The following is a 26540-nucleotide window of genomic DNA, read 5'->3' as shown; positions in this document are numbered from 1 at the left end:
CATTATCACAGATAACAAGAGGGCATTCTGTAATTTATGCTAGGCGAGGGAGAGGAGGACCACATACTTTTCAAGCATGAGTGCAAATATGGCTGCAAAAGCCAAACAAGACACATGTTCTTGCAAGGTGATCATCAATATGGAAGTTTTCTTGTGTGCACACTTCATTGTCTTACAAATATGAAATGATACTGCGAAATATGTTTTTACACAGATCTTAAATGCAGTTAAATACCAATTTTTATCTTATTGGGCTGTGGTGCTTTTAAAATCACATCAGACTAAATAAAAAAATTGAATAATAAACTATGTTAATTTTTGTCTAATCTGTATAAAGAGTACTTTGTGAAGGAAAAATCACTTGCCTGTGGGAGCTTCATGGGATATTCAAAGACAATCCTAATGACCACCAAAGAATAAAACACACATGTACTGTATCTGTGAAGATTCTCAGTCATCCAGGTCAGGTTGTCTGGAGGTTGAGTCATGGCAACTGGACTTCTTTCTCATTAGGTTGAGATATTTCACTTCTCATCCAAGTAGCATCTTCAGTCTGAAGAAGCTACTTGGATGAGTAGAGAACTGTTTCAACCTAATAAGAAAGAAGTCCAGTTGCCATGACTCAACTTCCAGACACACATGCAGTGATGCAACTGCAAGAGGTGCCCATTTATTTACAGAACTATTCACTCACTGAGTTAGGCATTAATGGTGAAAAAGGAAACAGCTGTTTACTTAGTCAGAAAATAAAATTCTTTTAATGTACTGTAAGTTATAAACTCTCTAGTCTGCTATACGATCAAATAGGCTGCATTTTTCATTTCATTTTTAACAAAACAGCTTATACCTAATTAAACATGCAGTGAATTAACTTGATCATTCTGGAGGTCTTCCAGCACTATAACATTCATTTTAGATTTCACATTTCATAGATTCATTGTACAGTATGGATTCCTTGCCTCAGCCAAAAACAAGAAAACCCATATCAATTAATTGTCCCAAATGTCCTTTAAAATAATTTGTTCTGTTTTTCCTGCAGGCTATAGTTTCTCACATAAGGCTCTTGTCAGGCAAGCAATACTTCCTGCCCTCTTGCTGTCATGTCAGTAACAGACACCAGTTTACATACTAATACAGAAGATCAAGTGACACATATCCCCATTGTTTTCTCTATGGCAATTTCCAGGAATGGGGGCGTAGTCTCATATGCTGTCTGTGTTGTGCAGACCTTGGAGCAGGGTGGAAAATAATGACCTTATAGGGAAACAGTAGTCTGTTTACTGTTCAAAGAATCTCCCCACCCACGCACCCATACACTCTAAACCGTAATGGTATGTGTGGAAAACTCCCAGATGAACTTCAGCGAAAGACTGAAGCTGCAACAGGCTTTGAAGACTGAAGGTCCACGTGGCTGAGCAGCATAATTGAGACTACTATTTTAAAGCACCATCCAAGATGGGCTTTGCAGAAACTATAGGGGAGGACAGCACTCACTGAGCAAAAAACCTGTTTTCAAAGAGTAAGTAATAGGAAAGGAATTTTTTTTTAATGGGAGGAAAATTTTGGACTATCAAAAGTCAGTTATCCAGTAGGTTCTTCTGTCACTGTTATACATTGTACAAATATATTTCATGAAGCAATTACATTAGATGTAGTATTCTGAAGGGAGAACTGCAGAGAATTTTTGCAGAAAGAATTACAGTTTCCTAGCAACCCAGGTAAGTTTTCATTATTGGGAACAGTGGAAGATTTTAGTAATAGTACCTCACTGACCACACCGATAGTCTCTTTCAATAAACGAATGGCAACTAAAAGCAGTTTGGGTTTTTTTAAAAAAATATTCAGAACTTCAGGCATTTATGCAAGGAAAGTGTCTAAACCATTGCTTCATGGCTTGAAGCAGAAGCAGATACATTTTTAAAATTTACAGCAAAGCAGCTTCCACCACATAATGCATAAGGCCTTTCATCTTTCAATGTATACCCCAGAAACATGCTGGAGGGAGTGTCAATTGGCTCCACTTCTGTAATATATTCACTCCTGCAATGATGCCTAAAGCATCTCTAACACAGGCAAACATATGCTATGCCACATTTCTTGGACAGTGAATGACAAAATGAGAGTGTGTTACTCTTGAGATAAAACAATCACTTTGTTTCTGCCAATACTGAACTGGAATCATGCCCTAGCTGTTACATATATCCAGTTCAAATGTAGCTCTTTGGATTTCACTAGACAGGATGGAAGTTCCAAGAGAAATCCTATTGAAAATATGCAGTTGTGCATTCCCAGTGGTCTGACTAAAGATTCCCCATCATCTATTGTTCTACATTTTAAAAAGCAAAACTGAAACTAGGCTAACTATACCATATCTCACCACCGAAAATACTGTCTATGGAAACTGATTCTAGTCCTCGCGCGTGAACTGACAAGACAAAAGTGAAAACTGAGACAGAACCCCAAGTTGCTTCAGGGTGGACTATCATTAACTTTTCTCTTTTAAAAAAGGAAACTGTTTGCTATTAGAAAAATGCCAAATCTACCTGAGTGCACAAAAATATGTGCAGGCTTTCAAGATCTCTTAATGTTGTTGCCAGGCAAGATCCTACAGGAAGTAGCTGCATGAGGAAGCAGAATTCAAGACAGTGTTTTTAAAGGACATTTCAGAAGAGAATAAAATATGGTTTTAGGTTTCAATTGGAGGAAACTCTATGAATCCTGATAGTAAAATAAAGACAGAACATTTAATCCTCCATTTCTAAAAATATAAAATCTAACTGCAAACTCACAACTGTCTCCATTCTGGGCAAAGGAGTTTCTTTGAACTAGTGGGGAAAAAATAGGGAAAAAAGTATTCTTTATTGCGATTTCATTTGTTTTAACTGACTCCCTTTATTTTTGTCAAGCTGATCCAAGTTTTAAAAGGCAATGTACAAACTCCAGCATACTTTCTTAAATAGCAAGCCATTAAATCTCTCTGGATTTTCATAAGATACAAATGCATGTCAAAATTTTGCAGCAATTTAAAATGTCTGGGTAAATAAGAACATTTATTTGCCTGGCATCAGAAGTATTGCCAAACAGATAGATGAGACTTTTTAGGGAGAACATTCTCAAGCTAGCATTAAGCTGCCAAGAAAGCGCTTTTCTTTGTCATTACATAACATGTGTCTGACAAAGGAGACAAACATATGGAGGCTTTGGTATAAGATCTTAAAGAAAAGGCAGGTTGAATGAGAGATGTTCTCCAAGCACTTAGATCCCAGATCATTTAAAGGTAAGTATCCACACACTTGAGAGTCAATGGGGATGAAATGTTGGACTAGGACTCAGGAGACCTAGGTTCAACTCCCCACTTGGTCTTGTAAACCCACTGGGGGTGGTAACAGTAAACCCCTTTTTGAACACTCACATATCCTGAAAATCTATAGGTTCACTATAACACAGGAGAAGCATGACAGCATATAACAAGGTGAACTGCCTCCATAAATAAATAGGCAACTACTAAAGTTCTTTCGAAGCTGGAGTTAATAGGTTATCAATGAAAGTTTCCATGTCATCTTCAAGTACAACCCAACGAAACTGTCAGAGAGTTGTAACTAAACAGGAGAATAGCAGATTGTGGGTCACAGTGGCCATACGATCCTTGCCCAGAAATGGTCACAGTTGAGGCAAGTCAAATTTGGCAAAAGGCACTCCATGACACGACGCCCACAGGAACCTGTAGCGGCAGTGCTATATTAGAGCACTCCCCCAGTTGCACATCATTGGTTTTTTTTGGGAGGAATGTAATCCCTCCCAAACATCCAGTTCTCAGAGCTAAGAACCATCTACCTGCAGCAACTCCAACTTTCCAGGATTCACTTTCTTTTTATTGGTACTCCTCCAGCCCATCCCACATCCAAGAAGTTAGGCCTTCTGGGGCAATAATTTCACAAGATGGAGAACATAAAATTATAGGTCCTTGCTCTGGGCTGCACCATGTATTAGGCAGCACAGAGATAATACTCTATTTAAAGCAGACTCCAGGGATTTTTAAGGATAAGTAAACGTAGCTGTTTGGGGACGTGGTGGCCCTGTGGGCTAAACCGCAGAAGCCTTTGTGTGCTGCAGGATCAGAAGACCAGCATTTGTAAGATCGAATCCACACGACGGAGTGAGCTCACATTGCTTTCTCCCAGTTCCTCGCCAACCTAGCAGTTCGAAAGCATGTAAATGCAAGTAGATAAATAGGTACCATGTTGGTGGGAAGGTAAACAGCATTCCGAATCTAAGTCATGCTGGCCACGTGACAACGGAAACTGTCTTCGGACAAACGCTGGCTCTACGGCTTGGAAACAGGGATGAGCAGCGTGCCCCCTAGAGTCAAACGCGACTAAAATGTCAAGGGGAACCTTTACCTTTTACTAAATGTAGCTGTTGGGGGCCATATTCTATGTCTGATGAGGGCAGGATGCTACCAACAGCTAGCCACAGTGAAACCCTTAAGTCTTATCTCAACTCAGAGAGCAGATTGCTAATTAAATCTAATAACATCTTACAATTTAATTTCTAAATGGTATCTTAAAATGTATTTAAAATAGAAGGCACACATCTGGCTCAGCCTTGCAAGCAGAAAGGAAACTCTTTGGTGTTATTAAAAATCTGAGTTCAAAGACAAAATTCCCCTCCAGCTTCATTAATTATAAAACTGTTAAGTCCAACTGATTATTCCAAAGGGATATTCAACATTCTCAAGGCATAGATGAATGCATGGAAACCCTGCAGCCACTGATAAAAGGGCCTCAGAAGTCTGCAGCAGCTTTGTCATCACCCTCCAGGATAAACAACCTTCCTCCACCTCCAAAATATGCATATTTACAGTCTCAACACACATTAGGCCCATTCATGAGAGATTCTGATGATGTAGCCCAGAAGCTGCACATCTCTCTATTTATTTGTGTTTGCTTGTTTACCTTATCCTTTCCCAATCAGTCATACATAATTTTTTATACTTGACTGGGAAATGATGGGGAGGAAAGATCAAGAATTTCAGTCTCCATGTGCAAACTGCTAATCTCAGATTGTTGTCCATTTTGGGGTGAATGGACTGACTGGTCAAAATACAGGACTGTCTCAGGTTTTTGGCACCTCTGTTATTACAAAATCTCTTTCCAAGAATAAAACAGAATTAATGAACATAGTGATAACTCTATTTCTGCTGGGAAATTGAGTAAACAGCACAAGGTACAGAAAAATTTATTTAAACATTTTTGAGAGTTTGTATAATAAACACACACACACTTTTAAAAGGTAAGGTGTCCAGATTGAATCTTATTGAGGCAGGGGAGAGACATTCAAAATGCATTACTTCTGTTCTTCATATCACATTGTTGGCCAAGACAGGTTAGGTTTTTCAAAAGGGACTAAGAAGCATTAAGATTCTCAAGATCAATTTAGATGGAAAACAATGTTTAGCACCATTGGTTACAGGCACAACACCTAACCAATGAAGAAATAAATAAATAATATGCTATAAGTATTCACCTGCAGGAGCATATTTTATATTTCATGCTATAGTTTGCTTTTCAAATCAAAAAATTTTTTTTAAGTTGACAGTTCCTCAAGCAGATCTTGCTTTTGTCTCTTACAGGTTAAACCAGCTAGCATTACTCAGTACAGAATACTCACTGATATCACATAATTTCTCTATTGCAGTACAAGAGTTAGCAAGGAATGAGTTGTTTCCTAGAATTATATCACTGCAGAACCTTTGCCCAAGAAGACCATATTTCCTCATATAACATGGGAAGCAATCTGGTGATCGACAATGCAGTGCATACCTTTTGCCACGGCCTCACTGAGATAAATTACAACGGTCTTGTGCAGAACATGCAAGCAAGAGTAGGAGTGACAATTCCACTCCATTGAAACTACAAACTCTGCTGAGTAGCATACACCATTTAATTGGAACAGCAGCAAACTCACAGTGCTTGAATTTTCTCTACTCACCATTAGAATAGAAAAGGTTTACTGTCTTAACTCAGATTCATAGAAGTAGATGGAATGTAGTAAAGAAAGGCGGGTATATGACCACTGTACTTCATCACCTGTATTTCATCACTATTTCTTCTACTCAAATATCTAAACTTTACAATGCCAAATTCCTGCCAAAATCCACCTCTGAAACTGCATCCAGAAGGAATTCATAGCTACAACTGACACTGCAAAATCTAGTTCCACTTTAAATACTACAAATGTATTATGATATACATTTTTATGGGACAGAACCCATTTCACCAGATGCAACTTAGGCCCATGAAAGATTGTGTAATAATAAATTTATGTACAGATATTTACAGCAACATAGATTATATCATTTTATTGCAGTAGTCTAACACGGCTGCCACCTCTGGAAACTGGTCTGTGTATATTAGTTATTCCTATGGCCTTTATCCCTACAAGTGCATCTAATGTATACTTTAATCTTCCTTACCTATGACATGTGTCTTTCTCAGTCTACAGAGCTGGGTTAGATGTTTTCTCCTGCCCAGGCTGGCTTCCAGAGTTGATCTGCAATGAGTTGCTTAAGGAAAAAGAATGTGACTCCTATTTTTTCAGTCCCCCTGTTCAAACTCTAACAAGATATTCTCACAGAACAAATGGTAGAACACATTCATTTTGTAGGGAATGGAGAACTAGTTTTCAACAGAAGAAAATGCTGTGTATGCTTGCACAGGTATTATGTACCATTCTTACAGCACAGTATAAATCAGAATTTACTGCTTTGGCATATCTTCATATTGAGTTTGATTTTATGTAGTTCATCACTATCAAACTAAAATGTTAGCAAGAGAGACATGAAGTCATAGAAAACAAACAACACACAGGCATCAGTAAACTGGAAAAAGAATGGTTTTGTAGGAAGACAATAGAGCTGCTTGTAAAATGAAGGCATATATGATCTGCTTTTGGAGTGGGAGTATGCTTGCATCAAGTTTAACTTAAGTATTCTTAACAATATCCAGCACTCCAGCAACTGTAGCTTTTTTAGCACCAGCACTCACTGTTCCTAGTTGAACACAGGTTATTTCAAAGATTTAGGTGGCACAAATCTGATGGTCTGCATGTTTTTTATTTTCACAGAAAATAAAATTTGGAATCTTTGTTCAAAAGCTAAAAATCTTACAAGTAATTTAATTTCTAAGGAACAAAGGCAGAAAGAATGAACTGGAGGTATGAAAGGACACCGCTTGGCTTCTTGTCCAAGGACGTGCTTTTAAGGATCTGTATTTTTTCCTAAAGCTACACAGCTATTCAAAGCTGTCTGATACACTGGTCAGCCCCTTAAATGGGCTTTTATGGCTTTGAACAGCTGTTCAGTACTTCATAAGACAGATGTTGTCTAAATAACATTGATCTTGCATACAGATATTTATTACATACATTGAACTTCACCCTTGGAATTAACTGTACTATATCAAAGTAACTTTCTTTCACTCAGTTGCTATTTGACTGCATGTCATCTTTTACAGCAAGGAAAGAAATACAGCCCATAGCCCCCAAAGGGACCACTACCAAGTCATTAATGTGGTATTTGGTATACAAGTTAGATCAACTGAGGAAATACTTATCAGCATCACACAAAGTCTTCCCTTGGGTTTTTTTCACACCAGCTAATCTACAAACTTGAATAGAGAATAAGCAACATTGAAAGCAAAGTGAAATCTCAAACTGGTCAGCAAATGATGTGTGTGGTAAAAGGAAGGCAATGGGTTATTTGTCATTTTATTTCTTCAAATATATGCATAAATTATACTTTAAATGTTGTCCACAGAGAAATTTACATCAACTCTTATGAAGATCACTGCATGGGTATTCGAGGCCTGCAAGTTACAATAAGGCAACTAGAAAGGTTTTCTGTAGTAGTGCAATTACCATCATTAGAGAAAATATTCTGCTACATATAAACTTCATTTCCTTTATTTTATCTCCTCTGAAAACCCTAGGACAAAGAGGGAATAAACCTTCTTCTTAGTCCTTCAGAGCTCCCTGAATTATAGGCACATCCTGTCCATTGTCTGAAATAAATTAAACCAATTTTCTAGTCCATGAAACTTCAAACAATGTTACTTCTGGTGTGCAAACTGTTGCACTGTTTTTTTGCTTTCCCTTTTCAGCTCCTCAATATGTGCATCTAAGCGTTCTAAGATATGGTGAGATCTTTCTTCTTCTTCTTCCAGGAACTTGGCAGCAATTGCACCAAGGTTTGTGGTAGGCACTGGGCTCTAAAAAGAAAAGTTGAACATTACTTTGATGCATAAGATTTCCATCCTAATGCTACACTTTACTATTAAACTGACAGAGACTACATTAGACTGCATTAGCAGTTGGCAACATACGGATAGAAATCTATCATGCAAAGTTTCATCACAGCTGAAGTCTGAGTTGACAAAATCAGGATTGGGCTAAAACCCTGTCACATTCCTCTTATCATTTTTTGACTACCACAGCAGCCATATGATTTCAGAGGAAAATCTTTTGAATATCAAATCTAAAATGTTTATTTTGTGCAGTTCATACACAAGTGAATGAAGCAGGGATCACAACCTTTTCAGCCCCAATCAATTCAGAAATACGCTAGAGGGCACACATGAGCCCACATATATATGAACATAGTCAACCACAGATCCTAAAAATGTGTACTTTTTCTACAAAGCACAGCTTCATGTTATGCATATCTAACTCAGACAAAAGCCCAATGCAACAGCTTTTAGGCATAGAAAAGCACAGTTGAAAACAATGCTTGTCCATTAGAGCACTTTTAGCATGCAAAGCACAACTTTGTTGATCTTAAAGTTTAAATAACCAAAAAATATAAATAACATGTTAAATGAATTGCTTAGAAAATATAATGCATTGTAAATGGCCATAACTCAGATAACTGACCAAAGATAGAAACAGATGTGCCCACTTTGAAAACTGTTTGCATATACTTGTAGTTTCAAACTCTTAATGTTCCATTGGCCAAACTCCGCAAGAGTACAGAAGAAAGCTCCACTGGGTGACTAGGAATTCTGAAGAAGCAAGACTTTATTCTCCCATGTAACTGCCCAGACGTTAATAAGAAGTGATTATTCATTGCTTTATTTTAAAACATTATATGCCACCTTTCTCCAGAAGGATTCAACCTATATTGGAGCCTATATTCCTATCTCCAGTCTGCAGCGAGGAGTCAACCAAACTTAGGGTATCCTTTTCCACACCCTCGTGCCAGTGAGCTACTGCCACCAGGTGTTATAGCAGAGAAAACCACAATCTGCATTTGAAAGAAGGCTTCCTGGTATATGGAGCTAAAAACTTGTAAACTGATTACTAAAGAGAGAATGTAAATCTAATATACTCATGGTAGCAGCAGATTATACATCCCTCAATTTATCACACTTACCAAAGGCAAAAATTCTTTCCCACCCTCGCTTGACACATCATCAGTAAATTCCATGTTTCCATGGGGTAAAGGATCTGATCTCAGAAAGTGATCACAGGATTCCACAGAGTTGTTCCTGCTGACCATGGGAGATCGTTCAGCAGCTATGTTAGAAGCAAAGACTTTGGCTGACAAATGTTGCATTTTCTGGATTTCTTTTTCATAATACTGAACAGTCTCATCAAATCTAGCCTGTAGAACTTTCATTTCTTGCTCATGCTTATGTTGTAGTTCCTGTATTTTTCTGGACACAGATCAAAAACAATCATTTAGATCACTACAGATCATTTCTTTTCAGTCCCAAATGCTACCAACATGTTTGAGAAAACTATCTAGCAAATTGGCTGTTTTCAGTCATCCACACATCCCAGACAAAAACACAGGGAGACCATGGTGTCTACAGAAAGTGCTTCTGCCATTATAAAACATCCATCTGAAGACAGAAAATGAGAACTGACTGAAGGAGTACATTCTCTTTTCAATGAGTCTGCAAAATATTTTAGAGAATGAAAGACTAAAAGGCCAGAATCCTATTGCAAAGTATCATGCATGCAAGGCAAACTACACAATTGGTTCTCAGTTTTCTGGCAATCGGTTTCCCATATGGACAACAACTAAACATGCAAACAAGTGTGCTGTCTGGGTATGTCTAAGTGACAGACAGAGTAACTGGACATATCAGTTATGTGATCTGGTGGTTCACTTAACCAATGTAATAGGATTCCTGCCAAGGTGTTTTCAAATACCTCAAACATTTACTGGTAATTAAAACTAGTACTGGCATATGCCTAAACATCTCTTATTTACTCTTTTGCAGAAAGCTGCTTCCATTTCCAAAGACAGGTAAACTTACCTGCTCTCTATATTCTTTATCTCTGTCACCTGGTGCTGCCTCTGCAGTACAATACTCTCATATTTATCCTGAGGCACCCAAGATGAGGCTCCCAAGGTAGCTCTAGTTTCTTCTAGTTCCTTCTGTAGTTGCTGGTTCTCTGACTCCACTCTGTTCAGGGCCTTGTCATAACTTTCCTGGAGTTCTGCCGAGGCAGCACTTTTTGCCTTAAGATGACAAAAATGTTTTACATAATACTGTTTTTTGTTTGTTTGTTTTTGTTTGTTTTTAATAAGTCCAAGTTCCCCAAGATTTGGTGATTTTGTTGCACATTTGATAAGCAAAATTCCCAAGCATCTTCCTAGGGGAAAAAATCACTCCAGAGGGTATATCAATCACCAACTGTCTGAACCAGTTTGAAGCCAGATAGACTGAACTAACCAAACCAACAGAAGGACAAGCTTCCCTTATTCATCTCAATTGGGTGCAAACTTCAAGACCAATTTGTGGTCACCTAAATGTTATTCACATTAAATGTGCTCCAGCTATGCAGCACACCAGTAACACCAAAGCCAATGGGGTTGTCTGTTTGTAGTTGGATGCATTCAAAACCTCCAGGCACTCATTCATTTAGAACAGCTTTGTGATTACTGCCTCTGCCAGCTCGAAAGAAAAGCTTAAATAACCAGCTGGGACTGACCCATCTAGAGCAATGAGGCCAAGATCCTCTTACGGTCAAAATCAACCACATGTGCAAACACAAATCAGAGCATAATTGATGTCTACTCAGAGGTATTGAGCAAAATTGATATCTTTGATACGTTACATCATAGCAAGCTAAAGTATGAATATGGTCTTTGCAATACATAGGCTCAGTTTACTTAAACCCAAATATAAAATGTGCAAAGTAAAAGCAACACAGACACCCTCCTATGCCAATGCAGGCTGTTTGAACATGATTCCATTCCTTCTATATACTAATGGATTAAGAGAAAACTGGTGGACCTGTGAGCTTTCTTCTTGCTCTCCGCACCAAATGTAAAAATGAGCCTCTAAACTGGAGATTCTGCTAAGTCTACAAAATATCTGAAGTCCAAGAAGATTCTGTACTCAGATAATTACTAATATAGCATATGTTTTTCTTCTGCAGCCATGTGGAGAAAACAGGCCTCACTAGAGTAATAACACATATGCAGAGAAATCTGTATCTGTCCAAATCTAATTACAGTTGTATTCTAGTTATTGAGAAAAGGAAACATGAGATTATTTGTTTGTTTGTTTATTAAATTTCTATAACGCCCTATTAGTGCAAAAGCACTACTATGAATAAAAACAATAAAATAACAGTCAAAATATCCAGTGGTGGAAAATTAAAATAAAAACAGCACAGACACGTAACCATATAGAGCAGCCAGAATAGTTCATGCAGAGGTTGCCAAAAATATCTTTCAGTAAAGCAATGTTGTCATTGATCTTTTAAAAGAGGGAAAGGAGAGGAGATGCAGCTGGCCATGAGGTCATACACTTATGACCAGTGGTTTCATAGCATTATCCTGGCAATTCTTGAACACTGTAGGGCCACCACCTCTTCACTAGATCCTTGCCCAACCTGGCTGCTGAAAGTGGCCAGACCTGTAACAACAGAATGGGCCACCACTATTATCAATGGGTCTCTCCTTGAGGGCAAGGTGTCCTTTGCCCTCACAAGGAGACACTCATTAGACCGATCCAGAAAAAGCCCGACTTGGTGGCAGATGATATAAACAACTATAGACCTGTTGCCAATATCCCTTTTATGAGCAAGCTGGTGGAGAGACTGGTGGCCAATCAGCTTCAGCCACTTCTGGAGGAGACCAATGCCCTTGATCCATTACAGTCTGGGTTTAGGCAGCATCATGGCATGGAGACGGCCCTGCAACATGACCTTTTGAGGGAGACTGACAAAGGCAAAATATCCTTGTTGGTCCTTCCCAATCTATCAGCAGCCTTTGATACTGTCAACCATGGCATCCTCCTGGAGAGAATCTCCAGAACAGGGATTGGAGGCCAGGCCTTGGCCTGGCTCCACCCTTCCTGGAGCACCGTCTTCAGAGAGTGCACCTTGGGGAGATGCTGTCCACTCTGTGGACTCTCAAATGAGGAGTCCCGCAGGGTTCAATAATCTCCCCAATGCTAATTAATATCTATATGAGGCCGCTGGGGGAAGTCATCAGGGGTTTTGGAGCTTTGTGTCATCAATATGCAGATGACACACAGCTCTATCTCTCCTTTCACCCTTCTGCAGTGGATGCTGTCCCATCCCTTGAGCACTCCCTAGACATTGTACTGGGGTAGATAAAGGATAACAGACTGAGGCTGAACCCGGACAAGATGGAAATCCTGCGGGTGGGGGCCCATAGTATCTGTGGTTTGGGTGCCTTCTTTTCTTTTGGTGAGGTTTCTCTTACCACAAAGGATGAGGTGTGCAGCTTGGGCATGCTTTTGGACCTAGCGCTATCAATGGAATCCCAGATAGCATCTGTGGTCTGCACTGTCTACTTCCATCTAAGGCGAATTGCTCAGCTGCGTCTCTACCTTGACACGGGTCCCTCACCACACTGGTTCATGCACTGGTAGTCTCGAGATTAGACTACTGCAATGCTCTCTATGTGGGGCTGCCCTTGGTGCTGTCACAGAGACTTTAACAGGTCAAAAACTCGGCCGCCAGATTGCTAAGTGCGGTGAGAAGACATCAACATATGCACTGGCTACCTGTTTGTTTCCGTGCCAGCTTCAAGGTAATGGTGTTAACATACAAAGCCCTAAATGGTTTAGGACCTTATTATCTGGCAGAACACTTCCTTCTGACTAGAGCCGCCCATCCTGTAAGAACTTCCCAGGCTGGGTGGTTGAGGGTTTTGACCCTAAGAGAGGCTCAGAAATTCATAACTAGAAACCGGGCCTTCTTGGCGGTAGCCGTGCAATTGTGGAATGCTCTTCCACCCGAAATTCGTCTGGTGCCCTCACTGGGAACCTTTAAGTGATTATTAAAAACATTCTTATTCAGAAAGGCCTTCCCAAACTCTACTTCATCTTGATTTAACAGTTAATGTTCAACTCCACCATCTTTTTCCTTTTCCTATTTTCATTTTAATGTTTACTGATATTATTTTATTTATTTAATATTGTATTGATTATTTATACTCTGTCCTCTTATTGTAGCTTTATAATTTGTATTATATTGTATAATATAATTTGTATTGTATTGTTTTATAATTTGTTCTATTAGACTATGTAAACCGCCCAGAGTGGCCTGGGTTGCCAGATGGGAGGTACAGGAATCAAATAAATAAATACATAAATATGCATTATTACATATTCTCAAAATGACTATGTGTAGTAGTTCAAACACCGAGCAGGTTTTGAAGGCCACCTTTTACAATGTTTCCTTACAAGGCTTTTCAGTAACTTTCAGTAAGACTACTTGCACTGACACCTAGTGGCCACAACAAATACACGTATTGCAGTTTGGCCATTTTTTAAACCTCATTCTTTGCACATTTAGTGGTCAAAATTCAGTTTGTTTGCATCATGCACGTACCAGTTCACTGCATACATAGCTGTCTTTTTATATGAATTTTACATGTGCCCTTGCACATGCAAAAACTATGTTGTTTTTAACAGCATATAAGCCTGTTTGTTTTTAATTAATATTACAGTCAAGGATTTTTGGAGCAATCACAGAGTGCTCTACTTGTGGGGCAGTTACACTTCGTGATTGCTAATAAGGTTCTGGCCACTGAGACATAAATCCCACTGATTTCACTCAAACACGCACACACAGACATGGTGAGCAGCTTAACTGTGAAGTGCAATGATTAGAAACCTATTCTTTCACCTATCAAGTCATATATGTGAAAAAACACTTGCCTGGGCAAAACATAAACAACAACTAAGTGTCACCCAGAGAGATCTCAAATGTACTATTATAAAAATAACAGATATCCATCACAATGAACTCTACCTTTTGTAGCATTTCTGACAGGTGTTGATTTTCTTGCCTGAGAGCTTCTAATTGAGACAAGATGGCCTGAAAGAATAGATTTTTAAGAGAAGTTATTAAATTATTTTTCTAATCAGTGGTTACTTCAAGAAACTATATGGACTTTTGGATGCATGCCTTCTACAAAAGCATAGGTTGTTTGGTGAATAATTTCGTTCAAATAGAAAAATTCCAGCTTTCATCTCACCACATTTCTGGCACTCATATCTGAAAAATGTAATGCCAGCCATACTAGAAGGGTTGGAACAATAAAGAGATCAAAAAAAGAAGTTGTGTCATTATGTTTAATATCATGGTTTTAATGCTGAAGGATCAAGCAACAGTTTACCCTGTGCTCCACTGCCTTTCGCTCTGCTTTTTCAATTTCTAGTCTCAGTTGCTGTTCCAAATTCGAGGTAGAACCACTGGATGAGGCAAGCATGATGTCACGCTGGTGGAGTTCCCGTGTTAGTTGGGTAACTTCTTGCTTCATTCCCTCCAACTCACTGCTATGACTTTGCTCCTTGTGGGATAACTGGTCCTTCAGCTGGACAAAAATATATATGAATGCTGAGATTAAATTTCACTATTGATAAGAAAACAGGGTAGATGTAGCTTCATACAGGGCAATAAAAGGCTCTCTGCAATCAACTTCTCTAATTCCTGCACGACTGAAACCAAATCTGCCGGGGAATTCATCCATTGTTCATAATAGCGTCATTATTCTGTCCGACCTCAGCATGCACCTTTTATGTCCTGCATTATGGGGCAGCTGTAAACAGCTGAACTGGAGACTCATTCATGATGGATTAGCAAATTAATTACAAATGGTTTGGCAAACTAAATTATTTATATCCTGGCAGTTATAACAGCCATACCCAACTAGTATATGACAATATTATTTCTGCAGCTGGTTGCCAATAAAAAGGTGCAAATACAACAGAGCAAGGGTGATACCAATAAAACTTTTGCATTCCTAAGTTTTATTTAATGAGAACTAAATAATACGTCAATCCAGTTTTTTCTGGATCTGTTTGAGGGATGCAATTAATTGCTAAAATACATATTCACTTGTAAGAGTGACTAACATAGTGAAATATTTAAACAAGACATTTTTACTTCTTGTGTCTTCAGTTGCTCTAATAAAACAGCAATTGGCGAAGACAGAAGCGGGAATGTTTTGCTTCTATCTCCCACTCAGTTTAGGCTCTTATTGTGGGCTAGAAATTCTATACAGGTTGCTGTAGAAAATGCAAGAATAAATTAAATTAGTCAATTTAGGCTAGGTTTAGATAAAACTGGTTTACTCCTACAAAAAAGTATGTGAAGCATAAAGTGGCAGTAAAGCCAAAAGTTTTCTCTGCCCCTGCCTCCAGAGCAAATTTCTTGTTTTTTCAGACACTGTTTCTATGATATCTGATTTATGAAACTGGAAAGTATCCTCTGAAGCCAGGTGCATGAAAAGAAAGAAGACAACCTGAACTCATAGGTTGCATCAGCAAGACATAATTTTTTGGTGCAGCCCCATTACACAAAGCCTTGGTTTATGTTATACGTGGTTTGTTGCTTTACATATGAATGCAAATAACAAAAAAAATGTAATTACTATATTTTTTTTTCTTTTGCTTTTACCCCTTTTGTCTGGTGCTATTTCAGGGTGGGCATTTGGGGAAACGAATCCACAAAAAGCCAGTTTTTGGTTCAGATATAAGAAGTTAGGGTTTACACAAGTCAGCAACAAACCATAATTTTAACTGTGGTTTGCAGTTTTTAATAAATTATAGTTAGCGTGGACAAGTATGAATGCAACAGCAAGCCAGAATTCAAGAAACTACCATCTGACTTACTATTACAGTGGTGCCTCGCAAGACGAAATTAATCTAGCAAAAATTTCGTCTTGCGAAGCGAGTTTTCCCATAGGAATAAACTGAAATTTAATTAATGCATTCCTATGGGAAAAAAGTCAGAAACAAAAAAAAATTAAAATAAAGTCACTTACCAGGTACTGTAGACTGAGCCCGGCTCCTCACAGTGCCTTGGTAGCCCCGAAAAGCCAGAGAAAGAGCGTCAAACAGCAGAGAGCCCAGACCCAACAGGGAGGTGGCAGCCATTTTGTGCTCTTCTCCGCTTCCACCCGCCCTCCCCACCTCACAGCTGATTGGTGCTGAGTCTTAGAAGCTTCCCTAGGCTTGCCCAGCACCGAAAAAGAGCTGGAAATAAAAAAATTGTGCTTTCCCCCTGCCCCTGGGGGAAAAGTGGCGATTAGCAGTGGGGAGGAATGCCGCTTTCAGACGTCCCCCGCCAGTATTCCCACCACCATCAGAGGACTGGCAGGGGATCTCTGAAAGCAGTGCTGGGAGCGCAGCTTTCAGAGGCTTCCTTAGGGGCAGGGGGAAAGCACAATTTTTTATTTCCAGCTCTTTTCGGTGCTGGGCAAGCCTGGGGAAGCTTCTAAAACCCAGCGCCGATCAGCTGTGAGGCGGGAGCGGAGAAGAGCACAAAATGGCTGCCGCCTCCCTGCTAGGTCCAGGCTCCAATGGTGCTGGGAAGACTGGCAGGGGACCTCTGAAAGGGGAACCTCTGAAAGGGGGCCCTGCTTCATCTTGCGAGGCAGGGCCATAGGAACATTCATCTTGCGAGGCACCAAAACCCTAGCCAGACCCATTCGTCTAGCGGGTTTTTCGTGCCAAGAGGCGTTCGTCTTGCGAGGCACCACTGTATATGCAAACCTGGGCACTGAAAGGATACATGTGCCTCTATTATACAGAGAGGATGATCTCCTTCTTGCAAGTAAATGTGCAATGGGTGGTAAGTTTTACCAGCAAGCAACACAAATCTTTCTGCCTCAACTAGCTGCCACTGCATGGAAGGAGACCCTCTTACAATTTATAGGAGAGAAATGTAAATTTAAAGATTCCACACAAGACCAGAGATATAAATTCTGTTTGAAACTTCTTTTTGTTTGTTTGTTGCATTTTGTCCTTTCCTAAACTTACAGATTCAAGAGCCTGCTACTATGTTTCTCATATAGACCCTAAGTGGTAAAGAAAGATATGTTCATAAAAGCTATATAATAAACGGTTAACAGATATTGGCTGAAATCCTTTTGGTGTAACCACAACAGCAGAAATGTGATGATGTCACCAACACAGGAGATTTTCGATAATTAAAGACTTCTGCCTTCTTTCCCAGAGCTTGTCTGACTTGCAAATAATTTGTTTCATTGTGTGGAAGCCATAAGATGGAAGGAGGAAATCTTTAATTACCTAAAATCTCTTCTTCTGCTAACGTCATCTAGCAGCAATGATTTTCAGGAATTAAAGTCTTCCACCTTAAAGCTCCCACATGATGAAATGGATTTGCAATTCAGACAAAAAGAGCAAAGAGGAAAGTTTTGAATTACCAAAAAACTTCCCTAATGCTGATGTCATTACCCTTCTGCAGGTGTAGTTATACCTGCAAAAGATTTCAGCCATTCTGGATCTCTATACATGTGCTTTTCTAAAAACCCTCACTGATTCACTTCTGGACATATGAGGACAACTGTTCCTCTACCAGGCCCTTCATTTAGAAGAGCTGCTGTTTCACTCTGTTGATGGTTCATTGTTTGCGGTTTAAGGGTTTGGATCCTGCTCTTTTGCTGGCTACTGATATTAGCACACATTATATGAAGCTGCACCTTTTATTTTAGAGCACAGTACTTTCAAGTTTATGCCCTTAGTACAGCCAAAAAGAAGTGTCAGTCTGTACATTCTTTGGTTTACTTTGTACCTGATCACATCTAATGAATGAAATAATTCATATTTAAGTTTCAGAAGCAGAATACATTCCTTGGCACCGAAAGATACGGGTGACAGCCCATTTTCATTATTAATTTATTTGCACAACAAGACCTCACCTTTTTAATTTCAGCCTTAGCCTGGCAAAGGTGCTCTTCAGTTAAACAAAGTTTCTGGCACTTCTCAGTTAGCTCTTCATGTGGTAGGATACCGTTTGTATTTGCAAACCCCAGGTTAGAACTTCAAAAGATTTAGGGGAAGGTCAAAAACAAAGCATGTTATAAATCATTTACATAATAATATTGCACAATACACAGCCCAAATTTTAGCTCTTCTGCTATCTCACTTGAGCCCTAAATAATTTGGATTAAAAATTCCACCTCAGAATACTCAAGTTACAGAGACTTTCATTTATAACTTGTCACTCATTCAACAGCTTAAAAGGAAGAAGAAGAAAAATCCAATTATTATTTCCATTACAGTAGCAAACAAATGCAGGCTCCTGTATCTTAGGATGGAATAAATATATATGATGCCTATCTATGAATAAGACAATATTTCCATAGCTAAATTAAATTGCTAAAATAGATAAATATTTTTAAACCATTATTGGAAGGGTCAGACATAATAGAGATATATATTTTATTTTCAATGTACTCTTTTCTAAAACTGGACATATTGGTAGAAAACCACTTACTTGCTTTTAGATTGAGCCTTGGTATGATCTAGTTGAAGTTGCATATGCTCCATTCCTGCCTTAATATGGCAATTTCCTTTGGCTTCCTCACTGCTCGGTAACTGCAGTTCCAGTGACCTACACAGAAAATAGGTGAACCCTTGAAGACCATGGCCTTCTGGCATGCAAAGTTCTATTCTGAGATACAAGTACACTCAGTCCAATGTCACCACAATATTTATGTGCTTTTGTTTGTAAAACGCTAAATACTTGACTGAAGTAGTATTAAAAATATTTAACCCCCATCAGCTCTGTATTAATAGTAATTGTCAGTCAAAGGCACTTCCTTTCTTACAATTGAAGAACTGGATAGCTCAACAATCACTTCCAGAAGCTTACTAGGCAGTACCCATCAACATTACTGTTTAAAATAAGGTTTAAAGGAGTGGACAGGCAACGTGCAGCAGTAGGCTTAGTTTTATACAGCCGGATTGGCTGCAAAGGGGGCCCAAAGAGTAAAGGCAGGAGTTACGCAGGGAAACTCTAAAACTTATTGCAATGTGGGAGTGGGTAGGAGAGAAGAAACAATCTACAACTGATCAGTTTGATATCTGGCAAATACAGCATGCCCCCCTCCATTTTGACAGCTCTCACTTCACCCCCCACTGCTAGTATGTTGCCTCTAAGAGATTATTCCCAAAGAAATGTGGCTTCAAAACAGAACAAAGGTTCCCACCTCTCTGAAATTACATTTTAGGGTATCATCATTAAAGAAAGGGAACAAAATGTTACAGTCCTACCATCACTATCCAGTCAACATAATTTCTGCCAAAATATAAGCACTCAGCTTTCAAAATCCCATGCCTAACAAGAATTCACCACCTTGAAGTATTTAAAAATTGTTTACATGTGGTATTCCAAGCAGCTGTATGTCACAGATTTAATGACAGAGCTTTGCAAGCATTTTATTGTGGGTCTACAGTTACATAAAATATGTAACAGTAACTTAACAGAAAGCGGGATTTATCTTATCTGTGTTATGGTTGCTATTACAAATTAGATCATATGACAGCAGAGGTCCAGAAATTTGCTTTGCAGGGTTGCTCTTGAAGTCATCTGTTTTCTCATCTCATGGGTAAGAAGTTAAACACAAGAATATGACTCTTTGCCCCATTCCCTAAGAAGGTGGAACTCATCACCCCATTTGCCTTAAGGTTGCAGACAGTCTCCAATGCAGTCAAGCCATCTGAATCAGAGACAAGACCCAACACATCCTTCCTTTGTTGAGAGACAGTATCAGTGGCATGTTGTCTATCAAATCCAGACAAAACTTGCAGGTCAATTACACAAGTGAAATAAAAGTTGAGACTCAACACTCACAAAAAATGGATATTGTTGGGGTGGGATTTTAATACATTTCGTGAGACAACTGTACAAAATTCTGTCAGAATATTAATCTATTCTTTTAAAAAGTGATGCAAAATGCATGGGGTTATAAATGCATCTACCTTTGTGGAACCTGTAACATTTTATAATTCAGCATTTTAATGACATTTTGCAATCAAATGACTTAACTGAAAATAAACATATACTGTATTTTTTGCACCATAAGACTCACTTTTTTCCCACAAAACAGGGGGGTGGAAAGTCTGTGCATCTTATGGAGCGAAGAAAACAGATTATATTTTCCTGTTTTCTTCTCCTAAAAAATCGGTGCGTCTTATGGAAAGGTGCGTCTTATGGAGCGAAAAATACGGTAATTCAAATTGTTTTTAAAATTGCATACATGTGCTGACTAAACCATTTTTAAATTTAGGAAAGTACTACTGGTAGTGGGAGAACAAGTAACTAAATACAAAGCATCACATTTATAAAAACCATTCCACTGATTAAACTTATCACATATATATTTTGTCTTTTTTCTCCTGAAGGAATTCTCAGATGAGAGAAATAGGCCTCCCTTAGGATATTATGTTACTCTCTTTTATATTTAGGTAGGGCTGAACATATACTCTTGATTTGAAATGGAAAAACTACTATATCACAGAAATGTCCTGGTCAGAAAAGGTGCATCAAGGTTGCAAGCAAAACAATAATAACTTGAACAAGTTTTTATGACAGGAGAACCATACCTGATGAGAGTGTCTTTGGTGTGCAGAATCTCAGTCAGTTTGGATACTTCTTGCTGTAATTGTTCATTATGAATCTGCAAGCTCTTAATGAAATCTTCTTGAGACAACAGAGTGGCCCTGAGTTCCATTTTTTCATCATGTAGAACCTTCACAGGAGGAAAAAAAGAGATTGATAAAATTAGGATTAATGTAACAATTTTTGCATTAAGAAAGGCACTGTGCCTGTACATAGCTCATAACTAGAAGACAACTCAAGAAAACCATTCTTCTTACCAGACATGATTTCTCAGTTAGGAGCATCTTTACATCAACAGGATGAGCACAACATTGGGGGAAAGGTTATCTGATTAGAGACTTTCCAAATCACTACTCTTACATGCGCCTGCTTCCAAACAGCTGAATCACAGACCTCCAGTGAGTTCCTGGAAAGTTGCAGCTCCTCTAGAAGTCTCTGTTGTTCCTCCAGAATCTTCTGGTTGGTATCAGTCAAATCATCCACCCTCATATTCAGCCTCTCCATCTCCAGTTCATTGGCACAAATAGTATCATTGGCTCTTTCTAGTTTGCTTGATAAATGATGGATCTCAGACTGACTTGCCAGCTCCACAGACTCAAACACTTGTTTTCGACTGGACAGCTGGGTCTGTAATATAAATATAGAATCCCACTAAAAATTAAGACATGTGCCACAAGATAAAAAATGAAGCTGGAATCAGTATTTAAGACATTCATGACTATATTCTTCAGTGACTGGTAAATTTTTAGTGTTTGGTTGTTGTAGGATTTTCGGGCTGTTTGGCCATGTTTCAAATGTTTTTCTTCCTAATGTTTCGCCAGTCTCCATGGCTGGCATCTTCGGAGGACAGGAGTTGGAACTCTTTTTAGTGTTTGCTTCCACTGCAGAGATGAGCAACCATGAACCCAGAATGTATGTGATTTATATATTCTGCTATCAAAGCTCATATCTAAAATCCCACCCTACTATTCTAGCCATGCAGTAAATTATCGCTACTCCCATCATCTGCTACTCCCATCATCTGTTTATTGGCAGAAAGAAGTTTTGTTCCTTGTACATTCAGAAAGAAGTTTGAAAATCCCATGATTAATTCTAGAGGTAATCTGAGTACCTTTGGAGCAAAGCATGAATGCAGAAATAGTCCTTGCTCTCCCTGCCATCCACTACAGTTATGCTCTGCTGAGAAAGTATCTTCACAGCCGTAAAGAACAAGAATAAACCTCTGACCTCTTTCACAGCTCCAAGCTGTGGAGGGAGCTTTTGTCTATAGTGCTGGGCTTCATAGGTACAGAGTAGACCACGGACACAATAATTCATTCCTTTCTCTCAGCTGAAAGACAGCTTGGGTAGTAAGCACAACTTCTGGCTAGCTCCTGAGGCCTACCAAAATCTGCAGACTGCTGGACTACCACAGACAAAATAGATTCACTTTTCAATAAACTCATAGAAAGGTGTCATTAAACAGAGAAAATTACACTCAGATTTTGAAAATATAGTATGATGCAAACCACTTTTTTCAGGTATTAAAAGTCCAGTTATTCAAGTTAGAATCACTTTCTAAATTTATTCTAAACAGGAGTATCACATGTCATATTCGTTCATTTCCATTGCTTGTCCACAAATTCAGTCTTCCCTCACACTATTCAGCAACAGCTTAACCAAAAAAAAAAAAAAAACCTGAGAAAGATAACATTCTTGGGCTTTACAGGAAACAGGCAAAACCCAGTATAGCATTGAGGGATGGCATATTTATGGTGGCCAATAGGATAGCATCCACCATTTTTGCATGGATGGCTATAAAGACTCTTACAAAATTAGAAAAGGGAAGTTTAATGCAGTCAAGCAAATGAATTTTGTTGCATTTTATTTTTGTCCATCTTAAACTTTGATCATCTTCAGTTGAAAAGGAGCACATAGGGATTTGGAAGAACAACTTCTTCAACTACAACAACAGTTGTCAAAGGAATTGAACACTCTCAGCGATAGGATGGTCAGAATAATTGGCATACAGTACACAGCAAAAATAATTATGAAATCTGGAAACATTGTATATTTGGATTTTTTTTGTCCAATAGGATGTCCTCTTCCTCCTCATTAACCCCCCCCACAACTGTTCCAGAGATTCTCATTGCCCCACCCCCAGAAGCGACAGTGGGAGGGTTTCAAATGGAACATCTATTCCATCAGTGGTATTTTTTCTGTTGTCCAAAAGGCAATACTGCATTTTATTCAGCATTACAAAGATGGGTGAACATGATGTATGCAATGGCTCCCCATTGCCATCATGAATTTTTAAATGAATTCTTCATTAACTAAGGGTGGGAGATTCCAACCCCCCCCCAAAAAAACAAAAAAAACCCCAAAAAAACCCCAACCCAAAGGTATTCAAGGTGACAATCATAAAATAACCATGTGCCTACAGTTAAGTACTGTATACACTGATTACTTTGAAAGCCAAAAGCACATTTGCCATTTTCCTATTGCCCTATCACTGAAGCAGTATGCCAACTGAGACTCCAAGAAAGAGCCATCAACAATCCAGACATATCTGTGGCAAGGCATTTGTCTCAAAAAGACTCATGCTTTGCTTAAGCAAATCTGCTACCATCTGCTTTTTTCAAAGCTGCCATCAGTGTCAGGTTCAATCCCGTCACTGCCAGCTTCTGCAATACAGAACTTCTACACTTGAATCCATTAAGTGAAAAGCTCCCAGTAAGAGCTTCTTATCAGCATCTACTGTGATTGTATCAGAACTGACTTCTTAATAGCTGACACCTGGTCAGTTAAACTATCTAAACTATACAAGCACAAACCCAGTGAACAGATTAATTCTTCAAAAATAGCAGAGGTTTTGTACTCTTGCTTCAAGATGCAAAAAAACAAAAAAAACCAGAGTTATACATTTGCACTGCTTTGGTTATCTTGCTACACGCAAATTTTATACATAATGCACCAGTTTTTAAAAAACTTTCTAGCACACGATCTGGCACCTAAGAGCTAAACAGCCTTGAATGGAATATATTTTTTAAATGTTTACATTATGGAGTTCCCCACAAGAACCATTTTATGACCTTTCCTCAATTTGTGCTTAAGAATGGAGTATTTTTTTTCTATCTGCTGAACATATTTCAGATTTTTTTTTCAGCCATGTGTATATATTGTACAGGACAGGATTAACCCACAGTTGATCCTGCTTCAGAAGATTCGAGTTCATTTCAGTGGAACCCTGAACTATACTAAAGCCCAGATGGTTGTTATAAGTTCTTTCCCCTATTTCCTATCAGCCATTAATTCTACCTGAATTAGCTCAGACTGCTCAGCCAAAGCCTTCCTTTGTGCTTCCAGCGATGCCACATGTTGTTGGTACTGCAAGCGCTGCTTCTCCCAATCTAGGGATTTTTGACGGAATTCCTGTAAAGACAAGTGTTATTTACTAGCCGTTTGTGGAAAATATCCACTACTTCAATTCTGATGTTTTACTTCACTCCTATTCCTACTCCCTCCCTCCCATCTTACATATATCTATCCACTGCAGAGATTTCATCTAACCAGGTATCTGATGCAAACATCCAGAAAAGTACTTCATTGTGCCATTTAAAACGTAGATATCAGTTAGTGCTCCAAATCCATATAGCAAAACTAGATTAATGGCTACCTTTACAGAAACTCAGTTTGGCTTTCTAAAATCTCCTTTTAAAAATAAAACACTCCTGTAGCACACTGCTGGATAATCTAAGATGCTCCCAAAGTCAGACACAGCATCTCAGAAACAACAGTGAATAAATCATGGCAGTCAGGTTCAAGAAAAGGTAATACTGGAAAACACTATAAAATGCTTCCAATAAGTTAGTACCCAAAATAGGGGAAATACAGGTTATTATATATTTAGTCATTATTTATCAGAGTATATTGTAAACTGCTAAGCAAATTATCACAAAAAAGCATTTTATATAATATATACTTGCATGCCCCTTATTTGCTGTGCGTAATTCCCATCCACCTCCCAGGACAGTAATTTTGTTATAAGTATATTACACTTTCCGAATGTTCTACATATAATGCTTTGTATTAGAAAAATGCAATACTCCTCCTGGATGATGTATTCATCCCTATTATAATTGCTGTGAGGAATGTGGCTGAGTGCCATAGGCCCAATAAATATTGTCTGTAATATAATTAGCAATAAAGCTGTGATCCAGTGAATAGGCTCCAAGGATATACCTGCAACAATTCATTTTCATGCAATCAATCCCTGGAATCAGTATAAGAACCTGGTGTCATCAATAGGTACGTTATCTCATGCCCTATTCATAACTAGAATTTGACTTCCTAGTTGCTCAAAATGAAATGCAGTGTTTCAGTTGGGGTTACTATCTTCTCTATACTGTAATATTCTTCCTCCCAAACAAGTTTCTGTTTCTCTTTCTCCATTACCAGAGAAACTTGGACAAATAAGTTCCAAAGCAATGTGCACTTAACTTTAGTATCAAGACAAGAAATGGAATGTAAATGATTAAGGGAACAAGAGAGAACGGTGAAAACATCCCCTTAGTGATTCTTGACCATTTTTATCACATACATGCAACATCACCCTGTGCTGTAGTAATTCACTGGTAAGCAGTGACCAAAGTTTTCTGAAGTCATTTGCAACTTATTATGTTATCTTAAAGTAGCTGACTAATAATCTGATCATTTATAAACAAAACATTTAAGCAGTTTCCATAAGCAGCCAAAACTTATTTTCAAAGAGACCTTTCTCAACAACCTTTGAGAAGATGTAAAATAACAGAATTTATTGTCTTTGCCTACTAAAGGATTCCATAAATCACAATCAGCTTCAAACCAGATCTACTGACTATAGCCTACAATGAAATCAGAACTGTATTCTATAGATCCCAGCTTCTGTCAAGGAGCACAGTGGGGAATTGAATTGATAACTCATGACAATTTAATTAAGTGACTTATAGAACAATCTCATTGTGAGTAAGATGAAAATCTGGAGCATAATTACTGCCACTTCTCAAGCCCTGCTAGCTTATGGGCACTGTTTATCACAGCCATGGCCTTTTGTTTTAAGCTACTCGCCCACCACTACCACCACAAAGTAGAGCATTTAACTATAAGGTTTCTGAACTGACTAAGTTCTTGGGCTGCTCCATAGTCATGTCAGGGAATAATGACATTTAGATGCCTGTAGATCTTTATACTGTCCCAAGCACATGCTGTTCCAGGCTACAGTACTACAGAGTTACTCTCAGAGGCTGCAGCAAAATTTCTACCACTATAACTCAGAAACCCTCAGCTGATCATTTTCCATCCACAGAAAAGGAGATATTAAGGTCCCAGGGACACTTTCCTATGAACCACAAGGGCAGTACACAAATTAGCAGTGGAAAAAAACTCTGATGTAATTTTTTTTCTTTATGGTCTTCTATGATTCACATAGCCAGATTTTGTGCCTGCACAGAAACATTCATCTGGAACCTTCCACAGCTTTCTATCCTCCCTTCCTCCATCAATTCTGGGCATGTTCACAGCACCTTCCAATCACTCCCTCAATCCCTTTTTGTGTGCTGCTGTGAGAAAGCATTGTTCCAGAACTTTAAAACAAAATTGTT

At 38.7% G+C, this 26540-nt stretch overlaps 1 protein-coding gene across 14 annotated transcripts in view; it reads right to left on the bottom strand.

The window, feature by feature from the left end:
- Window positions 1-5222: 5222 nt before the first annotated feature.
- Window positions 5223-26540, bottom strand: part of CEP63 (centrosomal protein 63) — a 38460-nt gene continuing 17142 nt past the window's right edge. For 10 of the 14 annotated variants that reach the window (XM_078389285.1, XM_078389278.1, XM_078389280.1 and 7 more), the window contains 10 exons: window positions 24220-24333; window positions 21283-21549; window positions 20907-21052; window positions 18796-18912; window positions 18218-18338; window positions 14669-14866; window positions 14302-14367; window positions 10320-10525; window positions 9428-9710; window positions 5223-8267 (listed from right to left, as the gene is read on the bottom strand). In XM_078389285.1, the coding sequence (XP_078245411.1) occupies window positions 8109-8267; window positions 9428-9710; window positions 10320-10525; window positions 14302-14367; window positions 14669-14866; window positions 18218-18338; window positions 18796-18912; window positions 20907-21052; window positions 21283-21549; window positions 24220-24333 (1677 nt within the window). In that variant the 3' untranslated portion in view covers window positions 5223-8108. The remainder of the gene's footprint in view (window positions 8268-9427; window positions 9711-10319; window positions 10526-14301; window positions 14368-14668; window positions 14867-18217; window positions 18339-18795; window positions 18913-20906; window positions 21053-21282; window positions 21550-24219; window positions 24334-26540) is intronic. The other 4 variants (XM_072995858.2, XM_078389281.1, XM_020786384.3 and 1 more) reach the window with 1 other exon arrangement.

Source organism: Pogona vitticeps, chromosome 3, assembly GCF_051106095.1.
Source record: "Pogona vitticeps strain Pit_001003342236 chromosome 3, PviZW2.1, whole genome shotgun sequence".
NCBI classification, from domain to species: Eukaryota; Metazoa; Chordata; class Lepidosauria; order Squamata; family Agamidae; genus Pogona; species Pogona vitticeps.
Note: the sequence above shows the minus strand (reverse complement) of the source record. Positions and strands in the feature narration are given on the sequence as shown.